The sequence below is a fragment of the Leptinotarsa decemlineata genome, unplaced genomic scaffold (assembly GCF_025532065.1).
Source record: "Leptinotarsa decemlineata unplaced genomic scaffold, Ldec_3_MD MMD2_tig00078422_RagTag_RagTag, whole genome shotgun sequence".
Taxonomy (NCBI): domain Eukaryota; kingdom Metazoa; phylum Arthropoda; class Insecta; order Coleoptera; family Chrysomelidae; genus Leptinotarsa; species Leptinotarsa decemlineata.
Window position 1 is genome coordinate 10,875,209 of NW_027412747.1, and position 13,473 is coordinate 10,888,681.

At 33.3% G+C, this 13,473-nt stretch overlaps 1 protein-coding gene across 2 annotated transcripts in view; it reads left to right on the forward strand.

The window, feature by feature from the left end:
- The window catches only part of Slc35f5 (solute carrier family 35, member F5), a 32,762-nt gene that overhangs the window by 10,065 nt on the left and 9,224 nt on the right, over positions 1-13,473 (forward strand). For both annotated transcript variants that reach the window (XM_023170350.2, XM_074186375.1), the window contains exons 3-4: positions 8,036-8,218; positions 8,273-8,426. In XM_023170350.2, the coding sequence (XP_023026118.1) occupies positions 8,036-8,218; positions 8,273-8,426 (337 nt within the window). The remainder of the gene's footprint in view (positions 1-8,035; positions 8,219-8,272; positions 8,427-13,473) is intronic.

Here is a 13,473-nt window from a genome sequence, read left to right on the forward strand (position 1 = left end):
AAACGTGTTATTACAAAGGTATACATAAATACTTATGTTTAAGATCAGTATTGAAATTAAACCTAAAAAAATATGAAATAAAAACTAAGATTAAACCTAAAGACTGTAACTGAGTATAATGTGATACACATATACATACATAATATTACTGGAGTTTCTGTCCCAACACCACATCGTTATTTTTAACACCTCGACACGTGTTTCAATCATCTTCGAAGGAAGAGGAAGTTTAATCTTCCTCTTGAAGATGATCACTTGGTGTGTCAAGGTGTTAAAAATAACGATTTGGTGTTGGGAAAAAACTCCAGTAATATTCATCACTACACCAAAGGTTCCAAACAGTGCATCATAAATACATATAGTGTGTAAAAGCCAAATGGAATATATTCATTATTACAGTTACAGTACATATTTTAACAAAATCCCAAAACACGTCAAATTCAAATTTTACATACTTCAAAGGGAAAATGCTACCCCTACCTTCAACCCCCGACGAATGACAGGTACAACCCCCAATTTTTTAAGTAAAGGAATCACACGTTAAAAGGTAGGACCTCGTTAATCCTTAGCTCGCGTAAGTTTCGACTTCTGAGGGTTGTCGTTCGTAGGGGTGCGACAGCTGGTTAACGGAAAAATATATTTTAAACAGATTTTTAGACAGATAGGCTTGTGATATATCGTTCGAAAGGTCTCTTCATTCTCTATTCAAAAATTTTATCGCTTTCAAGTTTATTGCAACAATTAAGATAAAATAAATTGAATCATATGGTTACCGAAATTCGATAAAATACACTCAAAACTTATTGCAATATACTCAAAAATTATTTCATGTTGAGGTATTGATAATAAGAAAGTAAGCAAAAACCATAGCAATGTTCTTTATAGATGGTATCCTTTAATAAACTGTAAATAATTTCCGTGAAAACCTTAGTTCAAAACGCCTTGTCAACCTGTTTTGTATGTTACAATATTAGTTGTCAGTATTTTAATCTAAGTTTAAAGTTCGTTAACTTCAAGTCAGACAAATGGTTAGATTAACGGAAAAGCAAAAAATAACAGTTTTATAAATGATTGGTTACAGAGATAAAACCCGATTACAATAAGAAGTAGCTCGCCTATTTCATGATAAATGTCCTAATTTACCGCCCTTATCTCATGGAACAATAAGCAAAATAGAAAAGCAGTTTCGCGAGCTTGGTCATGTGGGGCAGATAAAAAAAGCAGCTGCAATGCAATGAGTGATGAACTCAAATTAGATGTGTATTTGAAGCTAGAGTTTGAGGAAAACCCACATACATCAAGTAGACAGGCATCTACTTCATATAATGTTAGCTATACATCGATACTAAACATATTAAAAGAAAATAAAATGCATCCCTTTAAAATGATACCTATACTCAGGAGCTCATGGAAGACGATTTTGATAGTAGAAACTTATTTTTGTGAGCAAACGATGGACATGTTGGATAACAATATTATCCAAATAGAAGACAATATGTTTTGTGATAAGTGTACTTTGTCTCTTTACAGTCATGCTAATCGGCACAATTGCCGCTACTGGTCAACGGAAAATCCTCACTGGATGACAGAAGAACATACGCAATACCCTCAAAAGGTTTATGTCTGGGCAGGGATTGTAGGAAACCATATCATTGGTCCCTTTTTCATTGAGGGCAACTTGAATGGCTATAATTATTTGGCACTACTTCAAAATGATGTCATTCTAAGTTTAGCAAATTTATATCCTGATCCAGGAAACCCCTCAAGTTAATGTCCGGCATAACCTCGATCCAACATTTCCCAATCGGTGAATAGGGAGGCGAGGATTGATTGAATGGCCAGCGTGATCACCTGATCTCTCATCATTCGATTTATTTTTATGGAGATATGTAAAGAGCAATGTGTACAAAACTAAACCTTCAGATTTTAATGACTTAAAGGAACAAATAACGTCTGCGATTAGGTCACGCCTAATATGTTAAATAATGTTAGAAGACAGTTTTATTCTAGATTAGGATGTTGCCAAGACGTTCGCGATAAATATTTTGAACATTTACTTCGTTAGCATCCATAGTTCTTTTTGGTATTCTACATTTCATTACGTTTTTTATTACATTTTAGTTTTTGAGTGTATTTTATCGAATTTCGATAACCACCCATTCAAAGGAGGTTGAAGGTAGGGGTGGCAGTTTTACGTTGAAAAATGTCAAATTATAATTTACATTTGACGTGTTTCGGATTTTTTTTAAATATGTACAGTAACTGAAATAATGAATTTATTCCATTTGGCTTTTACACACTGTATACATATACACATACACACACCATGTAATACATGTGCACAACTATGCATTGTTTTTCGGAAGTGATGGCAAACTTCGTTTCAAGCTACTTTCAGAGAAATTGAACAGATCTACCTGAATATCATTAGCATTCGATACAATTCTGGATAACGGTGAGTATTTTCCATAATTGCATCTGTGGAAATCAATTGCAGACTTCTTAGTGTTTCGAGTTACTCTGGCTGTATGTATGTAGACCAATTATCATCTCTGAAGACATCAAAGAAATAAAAGAATGGTGAGACTGTAATAAGTTATCCTTCAGTATCAATAAAACCAGCATCCTTACTATTTGCTGCACCTTAACTGATATCTGCCTTGGTAATGGAATCTTAGAAATTATACATATTTATAAATTTCTTGGGGTGAATATGGGTGATAAATTGAAGTTCAAGGACCATATAATATAAACTTAAGCAAGAAGCTTGCCGCTTACTCGCTGTAAGTCATCTCTACAGAACTAGGCTATGCTCATTCAAGAAGAGACCATTTTGCTATCATAGATTTCCATATTAGTATAGAAATTGCCTTCTGGAAAGTCTGCTCCAGAAACTTATTTCAAATAATTTTTGTTCTTCAAAAAAGGGCAGTCCATTACATGTGCAAAGCTGCTTCCCTAGTTATAGGCAAACCTCTTTCCAAAGCTCATAGTATTTTAACAGTAGCCTTCTTATACATTTTGGAAACAATCTTTTCAATAAAGAAACACCATTTGTCTTGTGTGAGCCACACTTCCCCTCATAATACCCACAGACCCAATAGCAATATAGACCTGCCTATTCCCACGAGGTCATTAGTTAGGGACTCAATTATTTTCAATGGCATCAAACTTTTCAGTCACCTACCAGTTAAAATAAAAAAAAAATCAATGTGTTCAATTAATTCAGAAAAGAAGTCAAAATGATTCCGGTTGATTGGATGTATTACTCAGTTCAGGAGTATTTTAATACACTTACGAACTAATATTCACTTGCTTAGTATATGTATATTTATTTATTTCAACTTGTACTGTTTTTTGTATCACAAGACTTTCTCTATAAGATGTATTTTTCTTCAGACAATAAAGTATATTTGATTTTGAAATTGCCATGCGGTCAAAGGAGTAATACCTACAAGTTCAACGTCGTTTTCATGAAGCAATCCGAAAAAACATTCTGATTTGTGGAAAAACGTTTGATGACATTTGCACCACGATAATGCACCTTTCTCCCATTTAATTGCTTGTTCGTGAATTTTTGTCCAAAAACAATAGTGTAACGATGCACCAGCCTCTGTATTCGTCAAACATGGTTCCGTGTGACTTATTACTATTTCTAAACATAAAGAGAACCTTCAGCGGCCGTCGTTATACACATATAGATGACATTAAAAGTGCATTGCTGAAATAGCTAACTCTATCCCAAAGATCGAATCTGAAAAGTGTTTCGAGGATTGGAAGAAGTGCTGGCATAATATCTAATGGGAACTATTTTGAAAGCGACAACAATAATGCAGACCGATAAATAAATACTTTCATTAAAAAACGAAAACTTCCGTTATTTTCTGAATATAATTCGTAGATGTGAAAAATTAAATCATCAGGAAAATACACATGTCAACATAACTGTTATTCCCGGACATAATACATGAACAGCTTGAATTGTAATATCTCCAAAGTCGAATTTTAAAAATACTCTATACAAATCCATTGGATTTATGTGATGATTGTTAGACCAATGATATATATATATATATATATATATATATATATATATATATATATATATATATATATATATATATATATATATATATATATATATATATATGTTAACTCGAAGATTCTCACGGATAAAGTATGATGAGCTGTTTTCTCGGGTTTCGCTCCGTGTTCTGTGTATTTTCTCCCCATAAGGATTATTTTCACAACATTTCGGCAAAGTCTCATTTGCCATCTTCTGGTGATGTCTGGTTTTTTCAACTAGACTAGTTGAAAAAACCAGACATCACCAGAAGATTGGGAGAAAATACACAGAACACGGAGCGAAACCCGAGAAAACAGCTCATCATATATAATATATATATATATATATATATATATATATATATATATATATATATATATATATATATATATATATATATATATATATATATATATATATATATATAATATATATATATATATATATATATATATATATATACAGGGTGTTTCAGAATTCGACGGACAAACTTATACCACGTCATTCCTCTTGCAAAATGATGAAAAATGAGGTAGGTTAGGTGTGTGTCCAGAAATGAGCCGTTTCAGAAATACAGGGCGTTGAAGTTGCAAAATAAAAAGACCCTTTTCGTCGTAGCTCCCGGACTAAAAGGAATAAATTAATGAAACTCAGTATCAGTAGCCAGTGGCGTTCCAGCGGGGTAATAGCTTATATTTCCCCCCTTATTTTTTACGCCACTGACTTTATATCCATAACCGTCTTTTTTTTGAATTCCTTGATCAATTTTACGTAAAAACCAAATAAACATTCACTATGAAAAAACCAGTAGTTTTCGAGAAAAATTGAGTTGAACTGATACGTGCATTCTTATATGGGAATAATCGATTAAAATAATCGAAATTCCAAAACCAAAATTATTTGAACTCTTTTATGATTTTACCATTAATTTAGCGCTTGCAAGTGATGGTAATTATTGTGGGTTTTCTATCATCGTACCAATTTTTGTTATGTTTAGCATATTGTAATGACAAATCATAACTCTTGAGGCTTATTTTCGTGCTTATCAATAGATTTCATTGTTGAAATGTTTTCATTGTTCTCAGATCTTCGAGTGACTTTGTGATCTGAAAAAAAGTGACCCCAAATAAAATTTGCGATCATTCGGAATCTCGACTGAGTTAGGCTCCAATAATCCTAAAATAACACCATTATTCTGGATTTTGGGAAAATTATTTTTTGTTCACAATTATCCTGTATTTCCCATTCGGAAATCACACTTCTCTTTGTAGGATCGTAAATATCTTGAAGAATATTCATTAATAAGAAAATGAAAAACATTCTCAAAGTATACAGTGTTTTCAAATTTTCACAGATGAAGCCGAAAAACAAAATTTTACCAGTAGACTCTAATTATACGCCTGAAAAAAAGAAATGTATTTGGAAGAAGTCAATTTATTTGAATAACCATCTGATAAGATCTTCGCTAACTCTAGTCAGTAAATGAAGTTTTTTAAATAAATGAAGAAATGGAAGTTGTCTATTTACAGCTAATTACATAACTCTTAGTTGGATGTCGGTACTCATAATTCATCTTTGAGTAGAAATATCATGTTCAAAATATACCTTCTCTACACATATTTTAGATAATGTGATAAGAAACAATACTGTTGAAATTCTAGAACAGTGAGTCATAAACACGAATTTCTTTTTGAAATTTACATTGAAAATTCAAATGTGCTTTTGAATAATAATGAGAACATCTGATGAATAATCAATAGGGTAATTGTTCGAAATTTTTTCCGTCAACACTTATACACGATCTGCAACGGCGCAACATAGAAAATCGCACTTTTTCAAATGATTCTAAATTTTCGGCAATCGTTATCGATGCAGCTTGAATGCGGGCGACTAATTCTTCTTGGCTTTTTGGTTCTGTTTCATAAACCAGTGACTTCATATGACCCCAAAGAAAATAATCAACAGGATTCAAATCTGGTGATCTGGCAGGCCATTTGTGGCAGGCAATACTTCTCCCAAGAAAGTGCTATAATTGTCCCCATTCAAATTACCTGGTAAAAGATAAGGACCAACTAAACGGTTTTCTATTATTCCTGCCCAAACATTCAATGAAAATTTTGTTTGATGGCCATGAGGATGAATAGCAAAAGGATTTTCCTCGGCCCAAATATGGCTATTGCGAGAATTGAAAATACCTTCCCTTGTGAATTTTGCCTCATCAGTGTATAACACTTGCTTGATAAATTCCGGATTATTTCTCCACATACTTAAAAACCATCGAGAAAATTCAATTCGATCTGGATAGTCCTTTGGTTTCAGTGCCTGAACTTTTCTCAGTCGATATGGGTATAACTGCTGTTCATGCAAAGTCCTCCAAACAGATGATGAAGACACATGCAGCACTCTAGCTATAGATCTACTACTTTCAGACGGATGTTCAGCAGCATAGTTCAATATCTCCTCTTCTGTGATATAATTTCTTACAGTTCTCTGTATACCTGCATTCCTTCTGGTAATTAAAAAACTTCCTGTTTCCCTGAGTCTTCTGTCCACGTTTTCGAACGTTTTCCAATTAGGAATTCTATTTCTTCCAGGAAAATTTTCACGATACATTCTTTGTGCCAACCTTCCATTTCGTCCCGATTTTCCATAAATAAGGTGCATGTCCGCTAACTCTTCGAATGTAAAATTCATTTTTATTATACGAAATACACAATCAAACACTATCTGACAGCTACGTTAACTTGGAAGTGTCATACGAATCTCATTTCATTTCCACAGCCCCCTAACAAATTTATTGTTGTCAATGAATAAAGTAATCCTCATTGCTTAGGTGGATCAATGATTGTTATAAGTCACGTGAATGTATTCTGAAACTATTCAACCAGTGGCTGAAGAACTCGAGAATATCGGTACAGTTATCTAACAAAACTATAATAGATATGTCCAGGAAACATTGTAGATGGCTAAGGTTGAAACAAGTAATGGTATTTTGGTTAATCGATAAAACTTGGATTTTTACCCAGTGAGAGAAGATAATTCGATAAAACATTCTGAGTTCAGTTTTGCCAACTATTCGTAATTGTCTTTGAAAATCGTTTGGATGGAACATTTTATTAAAAAATAAATCTCGAGGTAAAGCCATTCAGTAGGTCTGCGGGCTCACAACATATCTGCAAAAAAAGTTGGTAAAATGGTAGAAAATCCGCAATATGTTGCCGAAGTGAATAATTTTTCAAGCACACAATGAATGGTAAAATGATGAAAGAGTTCAAATAATTTCGGTTTTGGAATTTCGATTATTTTACTCGATTATTAATATTCCCATATGAGAATGCACCTATCAGTTCAACTCAATTTTTCTCGAAAACTACTGGTTTTTTCATAGTGAATGTTTATTTGGTTTTTACGTAAAATTGATCAAGGAATTCAAAAAAAAGACGGTTATGGATATAAAGTCAGTGGCGTAAAAAATAAGGGGGGAAATATAAGCTATTACCCCGCTGGAACCACTGGCTACTGATACTGAAGCAAACATACCACTGGAGGAAGCACATTCTAGCTCGTAATCGATTTGCTGAGTTTCATTAATTTATTCCTTTTAGTCCGGGAGCTACGACGAAAAGGGTCTTTTTATTTTGCAACTTCAACGCCCTGTATTTCTGAAACGGCTCATTTCCGGACACACATGTCCTACCTCATTTTTCATCATTTTGCAAGAGGAATGACTTGGTATAAGTTTGTCCGTCGAATTCTGAAACACCCTGTATATTATATATATATATATATATATATATATATATATATATATATATATATATATATATATATATCTCGATAGATTTCACTTTTGATTTCTGTTAGAGTTTTGGTACATGGGATGTTTCTTCCCCGCTTGAGACTTTGTTCATGAGTTGTTACTAGTTAACAATTTTTCTCTCAGACAAAGGTTTAATTTATTTTTTTCAGTGGTTCGTTGCTAATTATTCATACCAAGTGGCCCTTGCGGAAACTGAAGCAGGGATGGTCAACGTTTTATCTTCCACTTCGAGCCTCTTCACTTTATTCTTAGCGTCTCTTTTTCCTTCTAACCAAAATGATAAATTCACTTTATCGAAGCTTGTTGCAGTTTCACTCAGTATTATGGGAATAGTAAGTAAATAGACCGCTTGTATGTATCAGTATTGTGAATTTTGTTGTTTTCAGGTATTGGTCAGTTTTAGTGATCTCAGCCTTGAACCGAAAATTCCATTTGGAGCAGTATTGTCTTTATTCAGCGCCTTTTTATATGCTGTGTACCTGGTGTTCTTGCGAAGAAAAGTTGACCACGAAGATAAAATAGACATTCCATTATTTTTTGGTGAGTTTTATGGTTCACATGAATTTTTATACTAGCATAGTATAGACACGCCTGAAGAAACTATTGTAAAGAGAAATACGTGTTGTGTTTTCGTAAAACTGTTTAGTGAAAATCTTCCAATAAAGTGTTCCTTGAATAAGTAAGGGGTATCATCTTGAAGTTACGAGCCACTTGCGAGAAGCAATACGAAGAAATAGTTCGGTATGTGGAAACACAATTTAGGGCTTTTGTCTTACGTTAATGCACCTGCTGAGTTGTCATTGCTTATTCGTAGTTTTTTGGACAATAACAACAGCGTCATCATGCATCAGCCACCGTATTCACCAGATTTGCCTCTCTTCGACTTTTTCCTGTTCCCCAGATTGAGGAAACCCATGAAAGGGTGGCGTTTTGCGACGATTGAGATACAAACCGAATCGCTGAGAGAGTTCAAGGGAATAAATACCAAATGGTTCAAAAAAATATATGTTTTTCCGTTAACCAGCTGTCACAACCCTACAAACTACAAGCCTCAAGTCGAAACTTGTGCGAGCTAAGGATTAACGAGGTCTTGCCTTTTAACGTGTGATTCCTAACATATTAAAACTGTTCCGAAAATTGAAAAAAACGCTGGCACAAGTGTATTATATTTGAGGGGGACTACTTTCAAGGGGATAAAATAAAAATTGATAAACAAATATTTTTTGAGAAAAATTAACATTTAGTTTATTTTTGGCAGACGACAGTATGTGCCTTCGAATTCTAGATATGAAGAATGTTGGTATCTACATTCTTGAGACATCTGACAGATTTATGATGTACTGTTTGGAACCTGGTGTAGTAATGAATATTACTGGAGTTTTTTTCCCAACACCAAATCGTTATTTTTACACCTCGACACGTGTTTCGATCACCAAGTGATCATCTTCAAGAGGAAGATAAAACTAGAAACTACTCAAAACTAAAGCTATTTATGCTATTCAGGTACATCATACAGGTAGGTAATCAGTAATACCACCCATACAAGTGTACCACCCTAAATTAATTTTACAATTGGCCTTTCTATTATTTTACAATATGTCCTTATGTATGTTTAAATGTTACAGCTATATATAGAACAATTTTCAGCTATATAAAATTAGTTTCACAATATTGCCTATCTAAATATATTTACAATGTGTCTTTTTGTAGTAATCAGTAAACCCAACAATATTATTTCAACAAGCTATATAGTATGCTATTTGGTATTAGTCCGTTATCGTTGCCTGTAGTTGTTAACAACAATAGGCAACTAGATGCCTATGAGAGTGTAGAAATAAGTAAACATACTAATATTATGTATAACGATAACGGACCAATACCAAATAGCATACTATATAGCTTGTTGAAATAATATTGTTGGGTTTACTGATTACTACAAAAAGACACATTGTAAATATATTTAGATAGGCAATATTGTGAAACTAATTTTATATAGCTGAAAATTGTTCTATATATAGCTGTAACATTTAAACATACATAAGGACATATTGTAAAATAATAGAAAGGCCAATTGTAAAATTAATTTAGGGTGGTACACTTGTATGGGTGGTATTACTGATTACCTACCTGTATGATGTACCTGAATAGCATAAATAGCTTTAGTTTTGAGTAGTTTCTAGTTTTATCTTCCTCTTGAAGATGATCACTTGGTGATCGAAACACGTGTCGAGGTGTAAAAATAACGATTTGGTGTTGGGAAAAAACTCCAGTAATATTCATATCTGACAGAGTACTTATATGCTTTGACCTTTGACTCCAAAGATGTTTTTCTGGAGATAAAACATCAAAAATACATGACTGACTTTGTTATGATAGTAGTTACTGAAATTGGTCCAAAACAAGCACTGTTCCCAAACACTAGAACTGCAACACTCTTCTCGACGCCCATTTGCTAATCAAGTTGGCGTTATCAGGAAATCAAACCTTTCATTATTAAAATTGCTTTAAATAATGGGCCATAGACAGATTATTCTTCATGAGTGAAAAATAACCCTGCATTAGATTTTTTTATAAAAGTTATAGACATGAAAATTCAGACGACACATCAAAAACACTTTTGACATCATTCAGCTTTCAAACTAGCAAGTTTATCATAATCTAAACTTCTATCTTAAAAAATTATGTTAACGTGTCTAAAAACTGCATGTTTCTAAGGGCTAATGAATTATTAATGTTGACGGGGTTTTTCCTTCTTGTCGGAACATTGCTCGCGTTCAGCCTATTCCCAAAAAGGGCAAGAAAAATCTTCCAAATAACTGTAGACCAGTCGCTTTGCTATCAGTGATATCAAAAATCATGGAGAAAATCGTACACCACCATCCCCTCAAATATTAGGAAGGCTTCAATGTCTTGAGCGATCTTCAATATGGCTTTCGGAAACAAAGATCAACAGGCGACCTTCTATCGTATGTCACCCATATTTGGAATAACGCAATCGTCAGATCCTATTAATCTATAGTGTCGTTATTATGCTTGTTTTGGAGTGCATTTCAGTTTTGTGTTGAATTGAATAAAATTGAAGTTGTGTAATTTTGATGTTCATTTGCAAATACTGTAAAAAGACGTTTATGGAGTTGCGCACCATAAGTAGACTTGTGACGATAAACTCTCAGAAAGCGTTTGGATGTAAAGTAAAATTCAAAGTGGTTAGAAGGAAGAGTTTGTAGTATGCAGTATTTTTTTTAAATACAAGTGAGCATGATACTAATAATAATAAACTTCTTTATTAATATAACCACAGAAAAAAAAATTCAGTGTTCTAACTACATATAAAAAGTTATGGTGAAAGGCGAAGTCCAATTTTCGCAGCTATGCAAATAACTGCTGAACTGTTCTTCCACTTAACATAAAAAGTATCTGAATGGGTGTTAAAGTAGCATAGCATTAACATAAGTATATGAATACAAAGATCAGTGACTAGTGATGATACAAAACTAATGAACAATTATTGGTCATGAATCACTCAAAAAAGAAAAAAAATAATAGAAGACGATAAAAGCAGATAGAAAAGCGTAAACCACAGTAAACGTTGTTGAATGTTGAAAAGTTCATCATGCTATTGATTTTGAAAAAGATATAATTTGAAACTGAGAGGGTGGCACTTTTTTTTAAGTTCAGGAATAGCATTGAATACTTTAGCTAAGTGGTAACTGAAAGAGCGTTTGAATAGCTGGGTTGTGAAAATGGGAGGTGTTAAAGAGCCTTTTTTGTAATGGATATGGGAACCTCCAACACAGAATGTACCGAATAATAACTTAGTGATGGTTAAATAAACTCATGATTGAGAATTATTCATTTCTCGTTTTGGCTTCAACACCATCTGCGGAAATTCACTGATAATCCTTACTTTCATTTATATTTTAATAATTATCGGAGAGTTTATAGGAATACCATCAGACTTGCTAAAGAAATTTACTTCAAAAATAGACTTGATAACTCACACAATAAAATTAAAGAAAGTTGGTCTATCATGAATGATTTGAGAAATAGTACCAAAAAGAGCAGAGATATTGAAATACCAATCAGTGTGGACGATATAAATGAATTCTACTGTTCGATTGGACAGAAGCTCAGTCAGAATATTGTGGTACCATATGACCCACTGATTAATTTAGAAAATGTTGCAATCAATGAATCTCTATAATTGGATGTATTCCATTGTATTCCAATATGAATGATGGAGATGCTGGTGCAGCAGTGTTTTGTGACCTTACAAAAGCGTTTGACTGCGTTGATCATAAAATACTGCTACGTAAGCTGAATATCTATGGATGTAGAGGGATAAACATTACGGTGGTTTGAGTCATATCTCAATGGTCGCAGTCAGTTTGTGAAAACGATTAAATGTTCAAACTGATGGACTGAAATTTGACGCTCACATCAGAAAAATGAAAAGTAAAATCCACCGGCTGTTATGCAGTGAGAGTTATTGCTAGAGAACTGGCAGTTTATACTGCGAAAACAGCATACCACGCTTTGGTAGAGCCTCACCTTTTTGGGGTGTGTGTAGCCTTAATTTGCTGGAGTCTGTATTTGTATTACAGAAGAGAGCTATACGATACTTGTGCAAAGCTAAACCTCCTGACTCATGCAGGCAACTGTTTATATTTAAAAAAAAATTGACTGTTGTACCTCTTTTTATTCTGGAGACAGTGTGTTTAATTAAGAAACATATTGTGGCCATTGTTACCACCCATCACTATACAACTCGTCAGAGCATGCAAAAAAATTTAAAATTACCTATCCCTTGCAACTCTCTGGTCAAGGACTCCTTATTTTACAATGATGTGAAGATGTCTAACCATCTGCCGAGTTACCCTAAAGAGATAAATATTGATTCCAATCAGTACAGAAAAATTGGAGTAGACCCTATTACAGTTTGACTGAGTTCTATACCGATCATTTTTAACTTAGAATGTTTTATGGGTATGTATGTTTCAACCATTGTTTGTGGTTTTTTATTCAGTGTTTTTATACTTAAGTTTACATTATATTTTATCTATATATTTATATTCATAGGACATTTATTCTTTTATATGTATTCACTAACTTTGTCAACAAGATAATAATAATAATCCAAACTGCTTCCAGAAGCGATGTTAGTAAAAAAATGTCTTTGAATTCAAATAACAATTCACTATTCACCCGATACGATAACACCACCGGCGAGTACCATCTTCTAAATGTTTTTCTTTTCCGATTCCGTTCGGAACTATAATTTTTAGCGCACTACTTTTAACTAAGTTGATCTATATATTCAAACCCCCAGCAGTGTTGCCGAAACTTAAATTAGTTATTACTAAAACAAAAAATTTGAATGCCTAAACAGAGCCTTTGAACCTGATGTTAATATTACGAACATCGGTTCCAAACGTTATTTCCTATGCAGGTACGAAGGTATTTTATATAAGAGAATCTTATGATGCAGGCAGCATGTAGTTTTCTCCTATTCTTCATATTTAGCCATCCAATTTCCTTGAGCTTGTGAGATATTTTGTTTCTTCTTCTTATTCCATATATAAGTCCC